General features: G+C 64.8%; 1 protein-coding gene across 3 annotated transcripts; it reads right to left on the bottom strand.

Annotated features, from left to right (window-relative positions):
• Nucleotides 1-7,650: 7,650 nt before the first annotated feature.
• On the bottom strand, nt 7,651-23,108 carry OLFM2 (olfactomedin 2). 3 transcript variants are annotated; one of them, XM_087777973.1, is made up of 6 exons: nt 22,894-23,108; nt 14,061-14,210; nt 12,632-12,787; nt 10,703-10,922; nt 10,048-10,154; nt 7,651-8,608 (listed from the first exon to the last, which is right to left on the bottom strand). In XM_087777973.1, the coding sequence occupies exons 1-6, from the start codon at nt 22,948-22,950 to the stop codon at nt 7,931-7,933; spliced, it is 1,368 nt and encodes a 455-aa protein (XP_087634099.1). In that variant the 5' UTR covers nt 22,951-23,108; the 3' UTR covers nt 7,651-7,930. The 3 variants fall into 3 exon arrangements, with proteins under 3 accessions (XP_087634099.1, XP_087634100.1, XP_087634097.1); XM_087777974.1 differs by lacking the exon at nt 22,894-23,108 and adding an exon at nt 21,008-21,090; XM_087777971.1 differs by lacking the exon at nt 22,894-23,108 and adding an exon at nt 19,214-19,376.
• Between the last annotated feature and the right edge of the window lie 320 nt (nt 23,109-23,428).

Raw genomic sequence — 23,428 nt, 5'->3', positions numbered from 1 at the left:
TCTGTCCCAAAATCCCGACCGGCTCTGTCCCAAAACCCCAGCTGGTTCTGTCCCAAAATCCCAGCCGGCTCTGTCCCAAAATCCCGGCCGGCTCTGTCCCAAAATCCCAGTTGGCTCTGTCCCAAAATCCCGGCCGGCTCTGTCCCAAAACCCCAGCTGGTTCTGTCCCAAAATCCCAGCCGGTTCTGTCCCAAAATCCCAGCTGGTTCTGTCCCAAAATCCCAGCCGGCTCTGTCCCAAAATCCCAGCCGATTCTGTCCCAAAATCCCAGTTGGCTCTGTCCCAAAATCCCGACCGGCTCTGTCCCAAAACCCCAGCTGGTTCTGTCCCAAAATCCCGGCCGGCTCTGTCCCAAAATCCCAGCCGGTTCTGTCCCAAAATCCCAGTTGGCTCTGTCCCAAAATCCCAGCTGGTTCTGTCCCAAAATCCCGACCGGCTCTGTCCCAAAATCCCAGCCGGTTCTGTCCCAAAATCCCAGTTGGCTCTGTCCCAAAATCCCAGCCGGTTCTGTCCCAAAATCCCAGTTGGCTCTGTCCCAAAATCCCGGCCGGCTCTGTCCCAAAATCCCAGCTGGTTCTGTCCCAAAATCCCAGCCGGCTCTGTCCCAAAATCCCAGCCGGTTCTGTCCCAAAATCCCAGCCAGCTCTGTCCCAAAATCCCAGCTGGTTCTGTCCCAAAATCCCGGCTGGTTCTGTCCCGAAATCCCGGCCGGCTCTGTCCCAAAATCCCAGCTGGTTCTGTCCCAAAATCCCAGCCGGCTCTGTCCCGAAATCCCAGCTGGTTCTGTCCCAAAACCCCGGCCGGTTCTGTCCCGAAATCCCAGCTGGTTCTGTCCCAAAACCCCGGCCGGTTCTGTCCCGAAATCCCGGCCGGCTCTGTCCCAAAATCCGGGCCGGCTCTGTCCCCCCCTCGCACCCAGCGCCCCAGCCCCTGCCCCGGGCTGTAACGGAGCACGGGCCAACCGCCACCCTGGTTTTTTTCTGATGTTTCCTATACATATTTAATATATTTTGCCAAGGTGCAATACATTCGCCTGTATTACTTTGCCATAAAAAAAATAATAAATCCCTCAGACACGCTCATCACCGGTTCGGAAAATGACATTAGCAATATATATTCCATCTGTGTAGCGAGTTAAGCCGTTATAAATTTATACCCCTAATAAATTTAATCCTGGAAAGTTTGCGTGGGCTTGGAAGTGGAGTTTTGGGGGCGGGGGGGGGGGGGGGGCATTTTCCTCCCAGGTTTCTTAACAATAAACTGATAAATATTAAAGCGCCTCTCAATTTGTTAATAAAAGGAATCGATTACTGTTCAGCGAGTTAATTCTGCTTCCAGGCGAGTGCTAACGGCTTCGCTGTGAGCAGAAAAAGTTGCAAAGTTAAAAAAAAAAGAGAAAGAAAATCTCCATTTTAAATTAGTTCATTAACGGCGAGCATCTATTATTTATTGGTTTAATTTCCAGCTATTGCTGCGGTACTGGGCTGGGAATCGGGGGTCGCCATGGAAACGTGATGCTTTCGTTAGCGTGAGCTAATTAATTAAAGATGAAGGAAAATTGCTTTTCCTGATTTAGGGAGGGGGGGGGGAGGCTTTGACACCCGTGCTTTGGCCCTGGCGTCGTCCCCGCTGCCGAAGCGGGGCTTGCGTCTGCCAAACCGGAGCCGGGAGCCCGACGTGGAGCACGAGCCTCCGCGATTAAGTTCCTTGGCGAATAAATATCGCCGGAATAATCCCAATAAGACAAAAATAATAAAAAAAAAAAAAAAAAAAACACCAAAGCAGGCGCAGAGGTGGGATACGGGAGGTAAAATTTATACCTACAGCTTCCCCAGCCGCCGGCTCGGCCTGCGGAAGAGGGATCGCATCTGTATTCCTGCCTGCCGCGCCGGGCCCTCCCGGAGCAAGGAAACTCATAAATAACCCCAATTCTGCACAGGCGAAGTTTTATTCGTCGCTCATTTGGCGATACACCGGAATAAAATACACTAAAAATCAAAATCCCCCCGGATTTATCTTTAATCTCACGTTAAATATGAAAGCGGGCGTCTCAGGCCCGGGCCGCGGCCAGGCTGCCCCGGGGCTGGGGGGGACGGGAGGTGGGGGGTCCCCGCGACCCCTGCGGCGCGGCGGCGGGGTGCTGGGCCGGCCCCGCGCCCCCGAGCCGGCCCTGGGGCCGCAGCGCTTCGCCGTGCCCCTGTAGCCGCAGGTATAGACCCTATCGCTCTATTGCAGGTCGCTATAGCTAAGATGTGTATATTCTAGCTGATTTCCACGTATTCTAGCTAATGCGTATATGTTCTAGCTCAGATTTGCATATATTCTAGCTAAGATGTATATATTCTAGCTAAGATGTATATATTCTAGCTAAAATGTATATATTCTAGCTGATTTCCATATATTCTAGCTAAAATATATATTATAGCTAAGCTTTCCATATATTCTAGCTAAGATGTATATATTCTAGCTGAGATTTCCATATATTCTAGCTACGATGTATATATTCTAGCTGATTTCCATATATTCTAGCTAAAATATATATTATAGCTAAGCTTTCCATATATTCTAGCTAAGATGTATATATTCTAGCTAAGCTTTCCATATATTCTAGCTAATGTGTATATATTCTAGCTGATTTCCATATATTCTAGCTAAGATGTATATATTCTAGCTAAGATTTCCATATGTTCTAGCTGATGTATATATTATAGCTGATTTCCATATAATATAGCTAATATGTATATATCATAGCTAAGATTTCTATATAGTCTAGCTAATATGGCTATATTCTAGCTAATGTGTATATGTTACAGATAAGATTGCCATATATTCTAGCTAAGATGTATATATTCTAGCTAAGATTTCCATATATTCTAGCTAAGATGTATATATTCTAGCTAATGTGTATATATTCCAGCTAAGATTTCTATATATTCGAGCTAATATGTATATATTCTAGATGATTTCTATATATTCTAGCTAAGATGTATATATTCTAGCGAATGCGTATACATTCTAGCTAAGATTTCTAGACACCTTATAGCTATCTACATACCTTATAGAGCAGGTCTCTGTGGCGGGGCCGTGCCCCGCTCCCGGCCGCTGGTCCCCACCGGGGGGGACGCGGGGACGCCGCGAGCAAGCTCAGGGCCAGGTCCCCCCCCCAGCAGCAGCTTGGCCCCGCGGGAGACCCCAACCCATCGCTTCTCTCCGGCCACCAAAGCCGCCCAGGGCAACGGCCTGCGGCCGGTGGCTAGTAACACCCCGGCGTGGGCCAGGGAGCGGCAGCATCCCGAGCGCAGGGCGACGAGGGATGGAAGCCCAGCTTTTTCTTTTCCGCGGCCTATTTTAGCAGCGACAGCCATACGCTCCCGCTGCTAACAGCTTCCCTTCCATAAATAAGCCTCAATTATTGAGCTCCCGCTGCTTTTGCGTGCGGGGGAAAGTCCCCGGCGGGCCGTGACGGGCGCAGCGGCTGCGAGCCCAACAATACGGCTCTGCAGTAAACGTGATTAGTGCCGTATCCCCGGCTCGGGCAGGCGCGGGGGTGGATTTGCTGACGCTTAATGACGAAGCCAGTTATTAATGGGAGGGCTGGGGCTTGGCGAGCCAGCAGACGGTTCCCCGGGCTGGGGCGGGTGTCCCACCGGGATCCCACCGAGCCCACGCCGCTGGGGACCCAGCACGGGGGCCGTCGTAGCCTCTTTGGGGGGGGTTTCTCGGGACCTGGGCACCCTGGGCATTGGGCACATCCCAAATATTTTGGAACCCCTTTTTTAAGAGCAGGCAAAGGAGCCGCAGCCGCCCCCGCCATTCCCCCGCCCCGTCCGGCTCCATCCCCAGCCGGGATCGGCGCTGAATAACCAATTCGGCGCCTATTAGGGCTGAGCCTTGGCGAGAATTACAATAAGCTGGAAAAACCCAGCCTGCAGGATGAGTGATTTCGGGCAGGCAGACAGGCTGTTTTCCAGAAGAGTTTCTACATGTGTGAGGTTATTAAGTGCCCTGGGTTATTTTTTTTTCCCACCCCCCCCTTCTTTTGTAGCCTAATAAATAGCAGCAGAAAGGAAAAGCGCGTTGGGGCGGTTTTTTTCCCCAGCTGTAGGCACCGACCGAACGTGCCCGGAACGGCAGCTGCACTGCAGCACTCGCTGCATCGCCGGGGCTCCGGTCCCATCCCTGTCCCCACGCGGGGTCCCCCTCTCAGGACACCCGAGGCTGAGGGTGCGGGGAAGGTGACCAAGGTCCCTGCGTGGCAGGCGGTGGCATCGTCCTTGTCCCGGCGAGCCTTTCCCCAAAGCTTTATCTCAGCCCCCTCAACCTGCGTTACCGCGCCCGCTGGTGCTGCGGCGGCGTTTGGGGCGATAAATCCAGGCTGGGTTTGAGGGCGGGGGGCGATCGCCGGCACCGGTGGAGGGGAGAAGTGGGAAGAGGCTTGGAGAGATGCTGCGGGGCAGGGCTCGAGGGGGGCTTGGCTGCTGACGGGCACCCCCGCGGCTCCGTGTCGGCCCCGGGGCTGCCCCTGCGGCGAGGGACGCGGCATCTCTGGCACCGGGAAGGAGTAACCGCGGCACGGGACCCTCCTGCGCGGAGCTGCCGAGGTCCAGGGACCCCCTGTGGTGCCCGGTCCTGTGCCCCTGGCACAGCTCCGTGCCCAGGGCTCACTGCACGGGTGACAAGTGGTACCTGGGACACTTGTGTGGGATGGGATGGGATGGGAGGGGAGGGGAGGGGAGGGGAGGGGAGGGGAGGGGAGGGGAGGGGAGGGGAGGGGAGGGGAGGGGAGCGGGTGGGGAGGGGGATGGGGATGAGGATCGGGATGAGGATGGGGTTGGGATGGAATTGGATAGGAGGGGATGAGGATTTGGGTAAGGATGGGGATTGGATGGGTATGGGACTGGATAGGAGGGGATGGATGGGGATGGGGATGAGGATCGGGATGAGGATGAGGATGGGGATGGGATTATAGGAGGGGATGGGGATGAGGATCAAGATGAGGATGGGGATGGGATTATAGGAGGGGATGAGGATGAAGATCGGGATGAGGATTGGGATGGCATTATAGGAGGGAATGGGATGGGATGGGATGGGATGGGATGGGAGGAGATGGGATGGGATGGGATGGGATGGGATGGGATGGGATGGGATGGGGGTGAGGAGGCAGGCATGCCCTCCCGCTCCCAGCCCCTTGCTGTTCCCCGCTCGCTTTGCGCCGCAGCAGCCGGCACCCCTTTGCGTGCCCCCTGCCATGGTCACCGACAGCCGGGGCGAACCCCCCCCCGCCCTTGCTGGAAGCCCCGGGGCGAGACACGAACGCTCCTCGCGGGCGAGCAGCAGCCGTGCTGCCGGCCCAGCCCGGGTTAATATCGCGGCCCCCAGGTCGCTTGGCTACAGGCTCTGCCGAGCTTTGCCCAGGCACGAATTGCTAAATAACCGCTGCAGGGGGTTTGCCAGCCACGGCCCGGAGCCGGCAGCCGTGGGGCTGCACAACGCACACCCCTTGCAAAGTCCTCCATCCTCCTCCTCCTCCTCACCTGGCTTTGCTCAATAGCCATCCTCGCCCTGCCAAGCTGCGCGCCGGAGCCGTGCCTGCTCTTGGCCGCTGGCCCGCACGTGCTTCCGACAGCAAATTAAACTCCCTGCATGAGCGAGCCTCAAGCCACGGTGTGAAAAGTGGCCGGCGGGGTTTTGGCCGAGCCACCCTTCACGTCCTGCTCGCAGGGGCTGGGGCAGGGAGGCTTCGGTCGGGGCGCGCAGCGTGGGGTTAATCGCCTTCCCGTGGTCACGGCCCAGCCGGAATGCGGGAATGAAGCTGGAAAAGCAGGGGTGTGCTTCACTGGATGTTGCCGGCGCAGGGTGGGAGCCCAGCACCCAAACCCAGCAGCACCCCCAGCACCCAGACGGCGCCGGGGCCGAGGTGCTTCCCCGAGTGCCTGGCTGATGCTCTGCAGAAGGGGCACACAAGGGTCTTCTCCTCCCCCAGGACCTACTGGTGGCCCCCCAACGAGCGCACCAGCATCGTCGGGGCGAGCCAAGCTTCCCAGCGTCCCAGAACATGGCCACCACGGGGAGGGGGTGCTGAGATCCAGCACCGCTGCAGCCCTCCGAACCCGCTCCTCCTGCACACAAGCCGCTGATGGGATTAGCGGGGATTATCCTCTCCTCCCCACTCCTCTCTTGAGAGGAGAATAAACGTGACGAGGTGCTTCCAGCCTGGATTTTGTGCTCTCGACCCAGGCACTGGCACCGTGATGCCGTCCCCGGGGCAGGGATGGGGTTCCAGGGCTGGAGCAGTCCCCCCCTTTCCCCTGCCCAAAGCCCGCGAAGGTCCCAGGGCTGCGATGGGGACTCAGAAGGGCTGATGGGACCTCTGTGGGTGTTAACGCACCCTGTCCCTGTCCCCGTCCCTGTCCCCAGCCCCACGCAGGTCTCTGCCCAGGTTTGGGGGGGGGGTGTCTCTGCCTTCAGGGTCCGTCCCCCCCCCCCAGTTTGCAAAGCATCTCGCAGGGTCCAGGCTGAGCCGGGAAGCAGAGCTCTGCAATTTGCTTTTACAGGACCATTTTAAGCTTTATTACGCCTGACCATGCCCACAGGAGGTTTGCCTGAACGGCCGAGCCCCAGGCAGCACCCGTCCCTCTGCCTCCTCCTCTGGGTCTCCTCCATCCCTTTGTCCCCTCCCACCCCATCTCCTCCATCCCCTCCACAGCTGCTCCATCCTCTCCTCCATCCCCTCCTCCCCTTCCATCTCCTCCACCCCTTCCATCTCCTCCATCCCCTCCACAGCTTCTCCATCCTCCCCTCCATCTCCTCCACCCCTTCCATCCCCTCCACAGCTCCTCCATCCCCTCCACCGCTCCTCCATCCTCTCCTCCACCCCCTCCATCCCCTCCATAGCTCCTCCATCCTCCCCTCCATCTCCTCCACCCCTTCCATCCCCTCTACCGCTCCTCCATCCTCTCCTCCATCCCTTCCATCCCCTCCATCCTTTCCATCCCCTCCATAGCTCCTCCATCCTCCCCTCCATCTCCTCCACCCCTTCCATCCCCTCCTCCATCCTCTCCTCCACCCCTTCCATCCCCTCCACAGCTCCTCCATCCTCCCCTCCATCTCCTCCACCCCTTCCATCCCCTCCTCCATCCTCTCCTCCACCCCTTCCATCCCCTCCACAGCTCCTCCATCCTCCCCTCCATCTCCTCCACCCCTTCCATCCCCTCCTCCATCCCCTCCGTCCCTCCTCACCTCTGGGCAGCAGGTTCCTGCTCTCCCCCAGGGCCAAGATCCCGCTGCCCCGGCCTCCTCGGGTGCTCAGTTTGGGGTGAGCCACCCATGCCGGGGTGCTCCCCCCTTGCAGGGTCTGCTCCCCCCGTGCTCGCCACAGCTGCACCATCATTTCCCTTCCCTTCCTCCTCGCCCGGCTCTGCTGTAATTTCCCCAGCGCCGCACCCGCATGCATTAAACATGCCCATAAACAACATCGCTGGCTGCCGGCGCACAGCTGGAGGAGAGGGCTGGAGCTGACAGCCAGCTCCCGGCATCCGCCGGCAGAGGGGATGCAGGAAAAGGGGGGGAAGCAAGCCCTCGAGTGACAAAGAATAATAATAATAACTGTTTAAAAAATTGGGGGGAAAAAAACTATCAGCACAAGCCCCGTCAAACGTCAAAGAGACTGGTTTTATTTGCCGTCAAAATAAAGATGTAAATGAGGGGGGGGACCAAACCAAAAGAACAACCGAGGTCAGCTCAAATGAAGGCGGAAGAGATCCATGCGCCATGAACCGCGGGCAGTAACCAAAGAACCGGCAAAAAAAGAAAAATCAAAGAGGAGGAGGAGGAGGAGGAGGAAGGCTCCATCCCCTCGAGAGAATGGCTGAGGCTGAAGTGTAGAAAAATAAAGAGCTGGGGAGGGAGTGCAGAGGAGTCCGGCGCGGGGTCACAGCTCACCCGACGTCTTTATGACGTGGAAGAGCGTGACGTTGTAGATGACCTGGTGGCCGTTGTTCCAGGTGTAGAGCACCCTCTCCCGCGGGTTGTAGTCCAGCATGGATATGTGGGAATACTGGTTGTGGAAGGGAATATCCGTGTATTCGTAGCTGGAAGTGTTTGTGTAGTAGGCAAAATAGATCTTGGCGCCGGCGAGGTGGGAGTTGGTGACGTAGAGCGTGCCGCAGATCATGAAGGACTCTCCGGCGCTGCGTTTGGGGTAACCCGTGTCCCAGCTATGCAGGACCTCCAGCGTCTGGGGGTCCACCCGGCTCACCACGATGTTGCCGGCGTTTTGGTTGGTGGTGTAGACGGCCCACAGCCCGCTCTCGTCCACCATGAAGTCGATGTCGGAGAAACCACCCCAAGAATAAGGGAAGGTGTTGTTGTAGCCGGCGCCGGCGAGGCTGCGCTGCACCAGCACGCTGCGGGAGCGAAAGTGGTACTTCACCGCGATGTTACTCTGGTATTTGTTGTAGTAGAGGGACCCGTTGAAGACCACGTGGCCGGTGCCGGCCCAGGGATGCGGCAGGAGATGCTGCACGAAGTTCTGTCCCGTCACGAAGTCGTTCAAGGTCCGAAACTCCAAGACACGGCGGCCCTTGTAGTAACCGTCCATGTACCACACCTGCAGCGGGCTCAGGTTAGGGATGCCCGGCCAAAACGGGGCCCCCACCCCCATCGAGATCGGCTCCCAGGACAGACGGACACGATCCACGTCCTTCACGGCCCCCTCCCAGCACATGCAGCCATTTGCACTGCTGCCACGTGTTGGGACACTAAGTTTTCCTGGCTTCCCCCTTTAACCCTGCTTTCTGCTCTTTCTGCAGATCAAATGCTTGGCTGATTTTTAATAAGAGGGCGTCCCTCGTCCCAGGTCCCAGCCTGCAGAGACCCCCAGGGAGCTCCTGCCCAGCCTCCCGCCGCCACAGCCCAGTTCCCTCCATCAGCACCTGCCAGAGCTCCGCAGAGGCAACGCGTGCCCCCCGTGCAACGGAGCAGAGGGCTTGCACCCCGGCGAGCGTGCACAAGGGCACGTGCACCCCAGGCAGCGTGTGCCCCGGGTGCACGGGCAGCGCGCACCCCAGGAAGCATGCACCCCAGGCAGCGTGCACCCTGGAGATCGTGCACCGAGGTGCATGGACCCCAGGGAGCGTGCACAGGCAGCATGCACCCCAGGGAGCATGCACCGAGGTGCACGGACCCCTGGCACTGTGCACTGAGGTGCATGGACCCAAGAGAGCACGCACGGGCAGGTGCATCCCAGGGAGCGTGCACCGAGGTGCATGGACCCCAGGGAGCATGCACGGGCAACACCCCAGGGAGCATGCACCGCGGTGCACGGACCCCTGGCAGCATGCACAGGCAGCATGCACCCCAGGGAGCATGCACCGCGGTGCACGGACCCCTGGCAGCATGCACCCCAGGGAGCGTGCACCGAGGTGCACGGACCCCTGGCAGCATGCACGGGCAGCATGCACCCCAGGGAGCGTGCACCGAGGTGCACGGACCCCTGGCAGCATGCACAGGCAGCATGCACCCCAGGGAGCGTGCACCGAGGTGCACGGACCCCAGGCAGCATGCATGGGCAGCATGCACCCCAGGGAGCGTGCACCGAGGTGCACGGACCCCTGGCAGCATGCACGGGCAGCATGCACCCCAGGGAGCGTGCACCGAGGTGCACGGACCCCTGGCAGCATGCACAGGCAGCATGCACCCCAGGGAGCGTGCACCAAGGTGCATGGACCCCTGGCAGCGTGCACAGGCAGCATGCACCCCAGGGAGCGTGCACCGAGGTGCACGGACCCCAGGCAGCATGCACCCCAGGAACATGTCCCCATGGAGGCACAGCCAGGAGGGACACGGCAGCGTGAGCCAGGCGGGTTGCAGGTGCCTGAGGAGTGCTGGCATTTTGCAAAAATTCAGAGCCAGGCCTGCAAAATTCACCTCTGCTTGGGCCTGGGAGAGTTTTAGGGAAAGACACCCAGAAAAAAGCCACGCGAGAGCCACGGGAAGCCCAGGCAGGGCTGTCCCCCCCCCCTCCCCAAGGGCGCCCCTGCCACTCACCCGGCTGTCGGCGCTGGGCGTCATCGTGTCGGTCATCCACGACCCAAAGCGGGAGCCCGACGCTCGGATGGTGATGGGGTTGCTGACGCCCGTCAGCTTCCCGCAGCCTGGGCGGGGGGACAGATTTCAGGGTTAGGGGTGGGCATCCAGGACCACGACATTGCCCAGCTCCCTCCGGTCCCGCGGGCGCCACGCAGCAAGCGGGGAGGGACCAGGGCTCCCCTTCACCCCAGGGACCCCCAGGAGTCTCAGGGGAGGGGGACAGGGCAGCAGGAGGGGGGATGCGGATGGAAAAGGCACCGCTGGGCTCCGGCAGCTATTCCTGAGCAAGGACAGGCAGCTCCTGCGGGGGTCCCGGGGCCCGGCCGCACCAGCAAACCTCCCGTTGGCACATACTGGAGGATGCTGGGCTGCCAGTATTATTATTATTCGGAAGCTATCAGCAGTGCAGCAAAACAGGAGGCCCAGCACGTGGGCAGAGCGCACGGCAGCCGCAGGCAGCAGCGGCGGCTTGGGTTCCCTGATCGGCTGCCTGCCCTGCCTGCACCGGGAGGGACCCCGGGTTTCGGGGTTTCCCCGACGCTGCTGTGAGCGGGGGACCTGGGTGCCCACCCACTCCGGAGCCGAGGCGGGGGGGGGGGGGATGACACCATACCCAGTTTTTGCATGCAGGCGTGCAGCCGTGCCTCCAGCATCAGCACCCGCTGCTGCAGCTCCTCGTAGTCGTAGGCGCCCATCTCCTCCTGGATGGCCAGCAAGCTCCCGGAGAGGTTCCTCACCTCCTCCTTCAGGTGCACGATCAGCCTCGTGTCCGACTTGTACTGGTCCAGGACGGGCATCAGAGGCAGCAGCTCCGTCATCTTGTCCTTGAGCTCCTGTTTAAGGGGAAAAAATAATCAACCCCCCCTTAAATTAAGCCTGGCGGTGCTTGCCCCCATGCCTGCTGTCCGTCTGTCCGTCCCTCCGGGGTTAGCAAGGAGCTTTCCGGCAGCGGCAGGGATTGCGGAGCGCAGCCTTGTTAACACATCAGAGACGAGCCCTATTCCCTGGGCTGGTAATTAATAACAATTACAGGGCTTTGCATCTTCCAAGCGCTCGGGGAGCGGTAGCTAATGAATCACCCGCGGCCGATGCTATCGCCTCGCTCCGCGGCGCGGGAACCAGGCAGGATCCGGCCCCGCCGCGGGAGCACCCACGCCAGGAGCAGCGGGGTGACTGGGCACGGAGCGATGCTCTACGCAGGAGGGATGCAGGACGGCGCAGTGACCGTGCTGCCCCCCAGGCAGAGTTATAGGCCAGGTCCAGGGTTTAAAAATCTCCGCTTATTTTAGTGCGAGGAGAACGTTCAGAGGTGTTTTGACCTTGGCCTGGAAGCACCCAGGCAAAGGCTTCAACCGTCCGGCACGGGAAGGCTGAGCGGGTCCCCGACAGCCGACGCGGGAACGGGGTGCGAGTATGGGGTGGGGAGAGCGAGCCAGGGATGGGTGATGGCTCCAGGCACCGGGTGCGTGGGCACCCAGCACCCTGCACGCCGCGGGGACGCTCGGGCCCCGGGAGCCATGCGTGATCCCGGCAGGCTTGGGCCAGCCACCGCCCCGGCGTGGCAGGGCAGCGGTGCGGGGGAAGCACGGCGGCGAGCTGGCCCTGGCTGCGAGCCACCCCGGCGCGTCTCCTTCGCTCAAGGACGCTGTCAATCCACAGCCAGCACCTCCGTCCCGCTCCGAGGCCCCAGCCCCGCTCCCGTCCCACGGCTCAGCGGGTTTTCCCGGGAACAAGCCCGGCTCGCCAGCACCTCTCCTCCCTCCTCGCCTTTCATTTCAGGGCGGCATTACTGGGCCAGCGTTCCCGTGTCTGGGTGGGATTGCATCCCAGGCACGGGGCTCAGCACCTCCTGCTGCGATTAAAGCAGCCGAGACATTTGCTGCAGCTCAGATGTTTAATCAATGTCTCGTCTCTGCAACTGTCAGCGCCCAGCGTCCACCCGAGCATCCTCCGGCCCGTCTCAGTGCCAAGAAACGGCCGCTCCCGAGACAGAAACACTCTTCAGCTGTCAGGATGAAGCCTTGAGGCTCCCAAAATAAACCAGTGCCCCGGCAGGGGGGCAGGCAATGGGATTTCTTGGGGGTGCAGAGCCGCTGCAGCACGGGCAGCATTGACTTGCAGCCTGCATCGATCAGCACGCGGCGCTGGCGGCTGCCACCCGTCAGGTGGAAATCGTGGCTTTGCCGGGGAAGAGCCGTGTTTTGTTTAATTAAAGGTGTCGATTCGCAGCCAGATGGGCTGGGAATTGGCCATCTCACCCCATCACCAGCACAGCTCCTCCCGCAGCACCCGGGGAGGCGGCAGGATGTGGCCCCAGGGCCGCTTGCCCTGCACCTTGTCTGCGCGCCCACCGTGGCGCACCCACCCTGCACTCTCAGGTGACACAGGGATGCTCGGCCCCCCCGGACCGCCAAAAGCAAATCCCTTCCCAGGGTGCCCACCCGTGTCGCGGCATCACGCAGCACCGCGTGCTCGGGGAGGGCTGCCAGAGCCAGCAGCCGGTCCCACGGGGCACGAGAGGCGTCGGGGGGCACGGGCTCACCTGGAAGCTCTTGGCGTTGAGGCTCTTCTGGCTCTCAGCAGCCACCTTCAGCCTGGAGTCCAAGCCCTTCATCAGGGACTCGGTGTTGCGCACGTACTGGAGGTCCCGGTAGGTCCGGAGGTCCAGCACCTCCATCGACTGGGAAATGTTCTGCACCTGCGTGGTGGGACGGCGGAGGGGGTGCTAAAGCCCTCGCTCTGATTAACACCAGCTCTGCTGCTAACGAAGGGCTCGGGCTGGGGAAACTGGGGGTGCGGAGGCAGAGAGGGGATGGGGAAGGGAGAGCAGCCCCCAGGCCACCGGGTGCTGGTGGGGCCGCAGCCCTGGGAGACCCCATCCCGGCATCCCCTTCCCCGGGGAGCCGCAGGACGAGCGGCTCCCTGCTCCACCGCACCGGCGTTTATGTAAATGCTTGCGAGAAAACGCTTCCCCCTGCAGCTTTAATGTATAAAATAATGCGTTTTACTCATCCTGCTTCAGCTGTTATTTGTTTTTTTAAACCATCCGAGCGCACATTTCCCAGCCCGGTCTATGAGCTTTCATTCTTTAATTTCATCTGCCGCAGCCAGCGAAGTTATTTTGTTTCCACGCTTTCAAACGACGTGAGCGCGGCCGTGTTCCTCAAACGGTTATTTATTTATTAGCACCAGCCCTGCTGGTATTTACGGTGCCGCCGCCTCGGAAGGGAGCTGCTTAAGAGGCGATTTTGCAGCACGTTATAATAAAAGTTTAATCGGGTTTGCGGCGTGCCTGCCCGTGCGGACGTGGAAAAACCGGGGGGGGGGGAATTAAATGAGCTCTGCTCAGGCACGCAGCTCCCCGCCGCGGGGAGGGGGCGGCTAACGGCTTCTGCCAGCATTTCTGCAGCGCCCACGGGGAAGGGGCCGGGAGCGTGGGACCCCCCGTGGGAAACCACGCGTCCCCCGTCCCGCACGGGGAAACCACCCGGGCTCCGTTAAGCATCGGTTGGCTCCTGGGGCTGCAGGCTAAAGCACGCTTGGGCTTTATCTCCGGGCTGATTTCATCCCTGCGGCCACGTGGTGGGCTCGGTTCGTGCGACGAGGGCATCGCCACGTGCTGGTGGCACCACGGACGTGTGGCGGCACCGTGACACCCTTCCAGCAAACCTAATGGCCAGGCAAGGAGGATGCGGGATGCAGGAGCGTTAAGGATGCTCGTACCGGCAAACGGCAGCAGGGAAGGAGGGAGCTGTGGGTGTCCTCGCCGGGACGTGGCCGCCGCGGGTCCCGAGGGAAGGGACGAGCCCGTCACACCCCACCACGGGCTGCACCCACGCTGGAAGGGGCTCCCCCACCACGGACGTCCACGCTACCGGGCAAGGCTGGGCATCCTCCCACCCACCAATTAACCACTTCGTTAGCAGGCTGGGCCGGCAACGCCAATTAGCAGCAGGCCGGCCAACGCTCACCTTCTCCATGAGCTGGCGGAGCTGGTGGCTGCGCAGGTCGCGGGAGCAAGTGCCCTGGACGGGGATGACGGCCGTGCAGAGGCATTTGCCGTCGGGGGCTTGCGCCGAGGTGTAAACCTGCCAGCCCTCGTCGGGGCTCTGGAAGAGGGTCTGCGGGAGAGAGGAGGGGAGACGTCAGGGCCCCGACGGACGCCAGCACCGCTCGCCCGCCCCAGGCTCCTCCCGGGCTTCCCCAAAACCGCGGGGGCTGGGGCAGGGCCGGCAGCGCGGCATCGCCTTGGCATGACGCCGGAGCGCCCTTCCCGCTCGCCGTCACCCGGCTGGGGACAAACCAGCGAGGCAGCGACGTGCCGGCGCCAGGATGAGCCCACCGAGCCCTTCCGGAACCACCACCATACCCGTGCGGTGCCGGCAAAGCCCGGTGCCGAGCACATCCCACCACGGCACAGCCCCGCAGCCCTGCCCTGCCCGCTGCCACCTCCCACGCAGCTCCTCCAAAACCCGGTGGATCCGAGCCACTTTGCTTTTTTTCCCTCCTTTTAGGTTTTTATCCAGGTCATTTAATAATTTTTTTCCTTCTCCAAGACTCATTTCACCGCAGCGATCTGCCCCAAATACGGCGATTTCAGCTTCCCGGCAGGTTCCGCGCTCCCGGGCCGGCCACGAAACGACAGCAGGATGGGAGGGAGCGATGAGGAAACGCTCTTCATCCTCTCCCACCGGCCAGCTCCGCATCCCTCCTCTTCCTCCCGCGCACCCAGCCCGGGGTCACTTCCCACTAATAGACGTGACAAGGCAGGAATCGCCGCCGCCGCGGCTGCCGCGGCCCTGGAGGGGAGCGGGGCTGCGGGTACAAATTGCTGATTCCTTCCCCTGGAATTGCGCATCCCTTCGAGAGCGGCAGGGAGACGCCAGCGCATCCCCCTGCCCGGGTGGGCATCCCCGGCCGAGCGTCCCCCCCCAGCCCCACCGCCCTCGGAAAGCCGATTTTTGCATCCAGCTGCGGCTTTTCCAGGCAGATCCAGGCTCGGGGTTTCGCTTTTGGTCTCCCAACGCGGCCGAGGATGGGGGTGAGCACTGCGGGCTCCCGCCGCCCCCCGATTTCGGCTGGCTCCCACCACACTCGCCCTGAAAACCAAGCAGAGAAACATCCCCCACCGCCCCCCCCTTCCTCCCCTTTGCCTGATTTATTCATGCCATAAGCCGGCATTTTTGTGCTGGGCCATTTAGCATTTCATGGGTAATTCATAATTATTAATTATGAAAATCAAGAGCAAACTCATCGCTCTCCGAGCGCCTTCTGCACCGAGCCAGGCGAAGATAAATGACCCGTTCCCTGTAACAAGCCAGGGACGATACTTTACTTTACACGCCGCGGTTTTAACTTCATGTTTCACATCGGAAGGGATTTATTGGACACGGCGGTGGCTAAACACCATTCTCTAACCTCCAGCGCAACGAGAATAAATTAACTGACGGCGGTGTAAAACCAGCCCTTAACCGAGGAAATCCCGACTTGTCGCAGGGGGAGGTAAATAGAGGATTTATTCAGCCCGGCTCCAAGGCGGCGGAGATGGAGCCCGGTGGGCGCGGGGGCCGGGAGCCCTCGGCAGCTCCCGCTGGTGACGAGCTACATCCCGGGATAACGAATCCTTAGGATGGCATCGTGCCGGCCACTCGCTGCTACGGCAGGTGAATTAATGTGATGAACAATTGTCAGATCTACATGTCGGGAAAGACTTCACGCACGGCCTTGTGTGCTCCCACCCACCAAAACTGGGGGCCCCGCAGCAGGAGGGGTCCCCCCGGTTCCTCCGGGCACGGCACAGGGCCGGCACCCACGGCACAAGCACCCGCAGCGGGCACAGGCACCACCCGATCTCCAGCCCCCGGGAGCATCCTGCGCACCGAAAGCTTCATTTCTTCTCCCCAAAAAAAGCTGCTGAAATGAAAGAGCCCGGAGCAAACCCGGGAGCAACCCGGGCCGCGCATCCGCAGTCACCGAGGAACCAGTTCCCTTTCCCCGGGACCCTTCTGGCCGCGGCCGAGCGGCAGGCAGACATAAATACTTTATAGAGAGCTAATGCATAATTAATGCCAGGCAGCAGCCTGTGGCAGGCAGGATACAGGCAGGCAGCGCTCAGAGCCACCCATTTGGAGGCTGGCAGAGCTCCTCTGCCTGCCAGATTGGGCTTCACACGGCGCAGAAACCCTGAGGTCCATCCCCAGCCGCCCTGGGATGCGGGCGAGCATCCGTGGGCGAGAGCCAGATCCCGAGAAGACGCAGCTCCGCGGTGGCATCCAGCCCCCTCCCTGCAGATAACCCCCCGGGACGGAGGTGGAAGGCAGCCCTGCCCGCGCCTGCCCACTGCGGCTCGGGGGCCTGGAGGCAGCGGCTGCTGCTGCTGGCGGTATTCTCGGGTTAAACGCAGCCTGTGCAATCTGTCACTGGGTTATTAATTAGAGCTCCCCAGGAAAGCTGCCTGCTCGCAGCTCGGGAGAGGAGAAACTGCTGACACCCTGGGCCGCGGTGCGGCGAGCTGCCAGGGAGCCGGTGCCCGGCTGGGGGGGCTCTCGGAGCACCCCAACCCCTCTCGCAGGGGACACGGGGGTCCCCAGGCTTCCAGGAACCCCCGCTCAGCCCCTTGCCTCAGCAGAGCAGCCACGGCCGGGGGCACGGGGGTCCGACCAAGGGCCCTTCGGAGCCCCCGAATCGGCACGGGCGGTAAAGGCAAGAGCCCCTCCGCGGCTCTGCCCCCTCTTTCTGGAGAGGGACGGCTCCAGGGCAGGCGATGGAGCCGCGGCAGAGGATGCTCCGGTCTCTCCCCATTGCCGGCCGGAGCGTGGGGCTGCTCCTCCACCACAAGTCGAGAGCCATTGCCTGCTCCAGCACCGGGCTCCGCAGCGCCGGTGTCCCCAGGAGCCGGTGTCCCACGGGGCCGAGCTGATGGGAGCACCCGGGCCTGGGCCGGGTGAATCTGGCTCCTGCCCTCAGAGCCAAAAAGGAACCGCTCTTTTCTAGAAAGGGGCTTCGAGAGTCCCCAGCCAACGGGCAAAGGTCGCGCCAGGCATCGCCGTGCCCGGAGCCGAAGCCGGGGAGGCGAGCACCGGCTTTTGGGTAAGCCCAGCTCATTCCAGCATCCAGGGGAAAAGCTCTGCCTTGCTAAACCCAGGCGGGAGCTCAGCTCCACAACCAGCACGCCAGCTCCCCGCCACGGCCGCGCCGGCGGCCCCTCGCACCCCGTGGTCCGGCACGCCGTCCCGGCAACTCCCGGGGGCGGTTGTGCCAGGCCGTTACAGCCGCATCAGCCGCGCTCCTTCCCCGTGATTAATGATTTTACAACGAACACCAAAGAGTGACTAATGATTAGCCAATTATGGCAGCGCAGCGCCTGCTTTACCCCCAGCGCCGCTAATTGCCTTGCAACACGATTGCCTATTTGGTGGTGCCCGGTGAGACCCTCCCGCCACGCACAGGGCTGCGGCGACGAAGGCCACCGCGCTCATCCTCCGCAGAAGCCCAGCTGGGAGTGGGACCCCAAAAAGGATCCCTAGGGATCCCAGACATCCCTATGGAATGGGTCGAGGGCTGCGGGGGGAAGGCCCTCGTGGCTAGGAGCAGCCCGGTGAGCCCCCAACGGCTCGGGGGGGGCCGGGGCGGTTGCTGCCGGGAGCGGGGGGCACGCAAAGCTGGCCGGCTCCTGCCGGCGGGCGGCACGTCTGCCAGCCCAGCCGACGGTAGGCTCCCGATGGGCTGTGCCAGCGCCTTCCTCCAACACCCCCAAACCGGCTCATCCCCTCCCCAGCCGAGATCGGCGCTGGCAATAGCACCGAGCACCCGCGGCGGCAGGATTTCCCACCACGGCCCCCCAAACAGGGTGCCCAGGCCGACGCGGGAAGGCTGCGACTACCGCAGGGGTTTTCTCACGACGAAGGACGCGGCCCCACGTCATGGCCCCCACGCCGGCGTTACCAGCGGCGGCTGGGTGCCAGCCAGGCCCCGCGGCACCGACCGTGCGGCCCAGCCCTCCCCGGGGGCTCGCTCCTGCCTGCGGCATCACCGGAGCCCAGTCCAGCCCTGGCGCTGCCATCGCAGCCCCCCAAAACTGGGGTGCCCCCCCGCAGCTTGTTTTCACGCCGCGCACCCAGCCCGGCTCTCGCAGGGGTTTGCACCGAAGGGCGGGCACCAGCCGGAGCTCGGAGATCCCGGGGGGAATTTGGGGTGTCCCTGCCTGGGGGGGGGCAGCGCCCAGCCTGGGGACAGCCACCAGCTCCCCAAAGGCCTGTGAACGGGGGGGGGCTCATCCACCTTCCCCAGCCCGGAGCCCCCAGGCCGGGGGGAGCAGCAGGACCCTGTGGGGGTCCGGTCCCCCCCCAGCCCTGCCCCAGCCCCCCAGAACTGCCCAGCTCGGGGGGGCCGGGGGAAAGAAGGGGGTCGGGAGCCCCCCGACCCCTCACAGGGGTCTCCTCCGTTGGATAACCCCAGCCCCAGGCTCCCCAGTGAGACCAGTCCCCCATCGGGGGGTCCCAGTGCACCCCGCCCGGGGGGGGGGGAAGGCAGGGAGGGGGATCCCCGTGCCCCGGGGGGGGGCCCGTGTGCCCTGCCGGGGGGGGGGGGGGGGTCCCCATGCCCGGGGAGTCCCCGGCAGAGGGGGGGGCTTGAGCCCAGGGGGAGAGCGGGGGGGGGAGGCCGTGTCGGGGGAGGGAGGGAGGATGAAGAGGGTGCCCATGAGTGAGGATGAGGAGGGTGCCCATGAGTGAGGATGAGGAGGGACCCCATGAACGGGGGGGGGGGGTCCCCGGTGCGCCCTGCCCGGGGGGAAGGGAGGATGAGGGGGTGCCCATGAGCGAGGAAGATGAGGAGGGTGCCCATGAGCGAGGGGGAAGGCGGAGGGGGTCCCCACGCCCGCGGGGAGGCGGAGGGGGGTCCCCACGCCCGCGGAGAGGCGGAGGGGGGGGTCCCCACGCCCGCGGAGGGGGGGGAAGGCGGAGGGGGGGGGCCCGGGGCGCCGGATCCCGGGGCCGCCCGGGCCCGGCGGGTGCCGGTACCGGTGGCGCAGCTCCGCGCCGCAGCCCGGGCGCCCCCCGCCGCCTCCCCCGGCCCCTCTCCCCCCCCCCCCGGTGCTCCCCTCCCCAGGACCGGGCCGACTCACGATCTTCTCGGAGGTCCCGGCCCGTGAGACGGCGGTACCGTTGAGCCCCACCAGCGAGGGCAACGTCTGGGACATCCAGTTGGTGACCATGGCCATGGTGCTCAGCACGGCCCCGATCTTCAGCAGCGGCACCGTCATGTCGCCGCCGTCGCCGCCGCATGCCCATCCCACCCCCCACCCCCCCCTCGCCCTCCGGTAGCCGGTGCCCGGCGGGGCGAAGCACGGCCCCGGCCCCGCCGCCTGCGGAGCCCCCGCGCCGCGCTCGCCCTTATAACGGGGCCGGCGCCGCTCCGGAGTGACGTCGGCGTCGCTGGCCCCGGGCCAGCCCGGGCCGGCCCCGCTTTGGGGCGGGTTCTGCCCGGCCCCGGCCCCGGTTCGGTCCCGGTTCGGGGTGCTGAGTGCCCGCACGGCACCGTTCCACCCAGCTCCCTGGGGGGCAGCGCGGCATGGCCTGGGCTGGGGGAGCGGGGACCCCCGAGCCCCCCGGGGTGGGGGAGCGGGACCCCAGAGACCCCCAGTTTGGGGGAAGAGGACCCTGGAGACCCTCGGTTTGGGGGAGGACCCCTGAGACCCCCGGTTTGGGGGAGCAGGACCCCAGAGACCCCCGGGCTGGGGGAGGACCCCTGAGACCCTCGGTTTGGGGGAGCAGGACCCCAGAGACCCCCGGTTTGGGGGAGGACCCCAGAGGCCCCCGGTTTGGGGGAGCAGGACCACCGGAGACGCCCAGTTTGGGGGAGCAGGACCCCCAAGACCCCCGGTTTGGGGGAGGAGGACCCCCAGAGACCCCGGCTCTCCCTTACCCTGCTACCAGCATCAGGGACCTCCGCACCCCCAGCCTGGTTTGGCGGCCGCAGCCCCCCCCCGAGCACCCCACAAGCCCCCCCCCGACACCCCAAATCCTCATCTCCATCCTCGCCACAGCCCACGGCTGCGGGGACCGGGGAGGATCCGACCCCCCCCCGGGACCCCCCACCTCCCCCAGCGCACCCCATCCCCTGGGGTCCCCCCGGGCACCCCAAACCCTCTCAGCACCCTCAGCCCCCCCCCCCCCCCCCCGGGACCCGACCCACTGGGGCCAGCGGGGCCCCCCCGAGGCTCTGAGCATCCCTGGGCCGGCCTCCATCTCCCGTGTCGCGGTCACACAGTGCCACCGCGTGGGGACAGCCACGCACCGCACGGCCACCACGGGGAAAGGCCCCCCCCCCCGCGCCCCCCCCGCCCCCACCCACGGGTTTTGGGGTGCTCCTGGGCTCTGCGCTGCAGGCACCGGCTCGGCCACCGCCGTGGAGGGGACAGGGAAGCACCCGCAGGGAGAAGCGGCCCCGTGTCCCCAGCGACAACCGGCCCCGCGGCCCCAGGGACAAGGCCCTGGTGGGTGGGGACGGCCAGGAGACCCCAGCGGGGACCGAAGGGTGGGTGCTCACCCCTGAGACCCCCCCCTCAAGTGCCCAGGGATCCCCAAAACGGGGATCTGGCCCCAGAGGGGACCCACGCCGGGCGCAGCCGCCACCGGAGGCACGGCTGTCCCCATGCTCCGGCCCCCAGCGATGCGGCTGCCGCTTTAAGGACCCATTTTTGGGGGGCTTGACCCCGCAGCCACGGGGCAGAGCTCCCAAACCCCCCCCCCCATCTCCCACCCGCCACGAGTCCTGCGTGCCACGTGCTCCCACGGGGCCACCCACGGGGCCAGCGCGTCACCGGCCCAGCGGGGCCGTGGGGCTTTGCGCAGCCAGGACAGGGTGGGAGGATGGGGGAGACCCCCCCCCCCCCGGGACCCCCAAACCTCCTCCCCACCTCTCCGTTGCTCCATTGCAGCATTCCCTCCCAGCCCAGGGATCTGCCCGCCAACGCCCCGTTAACTCCGGCGCGTTAGGCGGGGCTGAGCAGGGTGCTGGGCACCGAGGCGCAGATGCGAGGGACCCACGCTCCCACCCCCAAACCCACTGGGGCGCTGGGAGCGGAGCAGCCGTTTAGGGGGGGGATCCGGATGCGGCTGCGGACGCCGAGGCCCGCCTGGAGCTCCCCGGCCCCCGGCCGGGTCCCCGCACCCCACCCCGGCCCCGTCACCCCCCGGATGAGCCCCCCGGGTGGGCAGCACCCAGAAGAGGAGGTTGGTTTGCGGGGGAGTCCCACACCGGCCCCATCGCCTGCAGCTTGGGGACACGAGCAGGGCGGCGGCAGGGCCACGCTGGGGACAGAACTCCCACCTGGAATTGGCCCCAGTTCAGCCCCAGCATCACCCCAGCACCCCACTAAAGCACCCACCGGGAAGCAGCTGCGGGGAAGACCCGTCCGGGCTGGCGCAGCCCCCAGCCTGGCAACCCCAGCTCATGCATATTCAACAGGCTGCACAACCGCCGCTGAATATTCAGCAGAGCCAGCTGCTAATAACGAACAGCTTAATTGCAAATAACGCCAGGCCCGGCACACGGCTCCGGCCGCCGAGCCACGGGCCCCGGGCGGTGCCGAAGCCGGCGCGTGGGGCTGCGGGGAGCGGCCGGGGCCACCGCGGGAGCCCCCAAACCGGCCCTGTCCCCATGGCGGGTGGCGGCAGCTGCTGCGGGTTGACCTCCCGTGGCCCCGGAGCTGGCACCCAGGGATGGGCCCAGGCGGTTGGGAGGACGGAGGCGGCCCTGGGGTACGCGGGGCCACGTCCTCGCGGTCTCGCCCGTTGGGATCTTCCCGCCTCGCCACCTCCGCCCCGGCGCAAGGATGCCACCGGCACGCGGGCGCCGGGACGGTGCCATCCCGGTGGCATCGGGCCGAGGGAGGCGGGTGGCGGAGCCACGCTGGCCCCGGCCCCGCTGGGACACGGCGCGCAAGCCCGTGACACCCGCCTTGGCGGGCGCCGGTGCAGCTGCCGCCGCCCCGGCAGTGCCGAGCACAGCTGGAGCACAGCTGGCACCTCCAGAGCCCGGTCCCTGCCGGTGCTGCCGGGGCGGCTGCTCTCAGGGGACCCAAGTCACCCGTCCGTCCCCCCGCGGGCAGCTCAGCCCGGCGCAGAGCCAGCACCAGCCCCGAGCCCTGCCGGGGTGCGCCCATGGGTGCCTGCTCCCCCCCCCAGGCTGGCCTGGACCCACCCGCAACCCCACGGTGTCCCCCAGGGTGGGGACAGCCAGCACCCCACGTCCACGCCGGTGTCGGGGGCCAGCCCGGGGCACGCGGCACGGCCGGGGTGAAGCGGGACGGATCCAGGCCGTCGCCATCCCTCGTCCTCGGCGGCCACGTGCGAAGGCGTTCCCGCCCCGGTCCCGCCAGAGCCACCCGTCACCCACGTGTCCCCAGCACCGCGCTGGCGCAGGGCGAGGTCCCCGGCGTCCCCCAGCTCAGTCCAGGGGGGCCGGGGAGGGGGGATGCCACCGTCCCCGCACCCAGGTGGCCGCGGGCAGCCCTGGACCCCCGAGGCCGGGAGGGCGGTGGGGCACCGGGGCAAAGCCCAGCGCCCACCTCGGCTTGGGAAGGACCCCAGCACCCAAACGCCACCCGCAAGCACCCAACCCCCCCCCCCCCAAACGCATCCCTGGGTGGGCGCCGTGGGGCGCCCGGGGTCCCCCGCGGTCCCCGGCCTGGGGCTGTCCCCAGGGCAGGTCCTGGCGGCCCCACCGGCCCCGGTGCCACAGCGGCAGCCCCGGGGGAGGCGGAGGGCAGCGGCCGGCCCCCCTCGAACCGCCCGCCCTTACCTGCATGGCGGGGGAACCGGCGGAGAGGAGGAGGAGGAGGCCGGGGAAGAAGCGCATCCTGCAGGCACGGACCCCGCCGGGGGCCGCCCCGCTGTTACCGGGACCGGAGCTCAACCGGGCCGGGTCGTTACCGGAGCCGGTCCCGGAGCCGCAACCGCTCAGCGCCGCCGCAGCCGCATCCCCCGGGCCGGGCCCCGCCGCCGCCGCCGCCGCCTTTGTCCGCGCCGCGCCCCCGCCCCGGCCGGGCCCCGCCGCCGCCGCCGGTTGCAGCCGCGGCCCCGGGCCGGTGCAGGGGGCGGCGCGCCCGGGAGGGGAGGCTGGAAGCGGAGCGGCCCCGGGCTGGGCGGAACCGAACCGGGCTGGACCGAGCCGGGGCGGGGGGAGGCGACCGAGCATCCCCCGCGGGGTACCGGCAGCCCGGGCGCAGGGATGCTCGGGGGCGCGGGGGACTGCCGGTCTCCTCGGCGGGGTGGCCACCGGTCCCCTCTCCGGGGTGGCCCCCGGTCTCCTCGGCAGGGTGGCCACGGGTCCCCTC

The sequence above is a fragment of the Nipponia nippon genome, unplaced genomic scaffold (genome assembly GCF_047370975.1).
Source record: "Nipponia nippon isolate SJK-2023a ecotype South Korea unplaced genomic scaffold, ASM4737097v1 scaffold_42, whole genome shotgun sequence".
NCBI lineage: Eukaryota > Metazoa > Chordata > Aves > Pelecaniformes > Threskiornithidae > Nipponia > Nipponia nippon.
The sequence above is the reverse complement of the archived record's forward strand: the minus strand, read 5'-3'. Positions and strand labels throughout refer to the sequence as shown.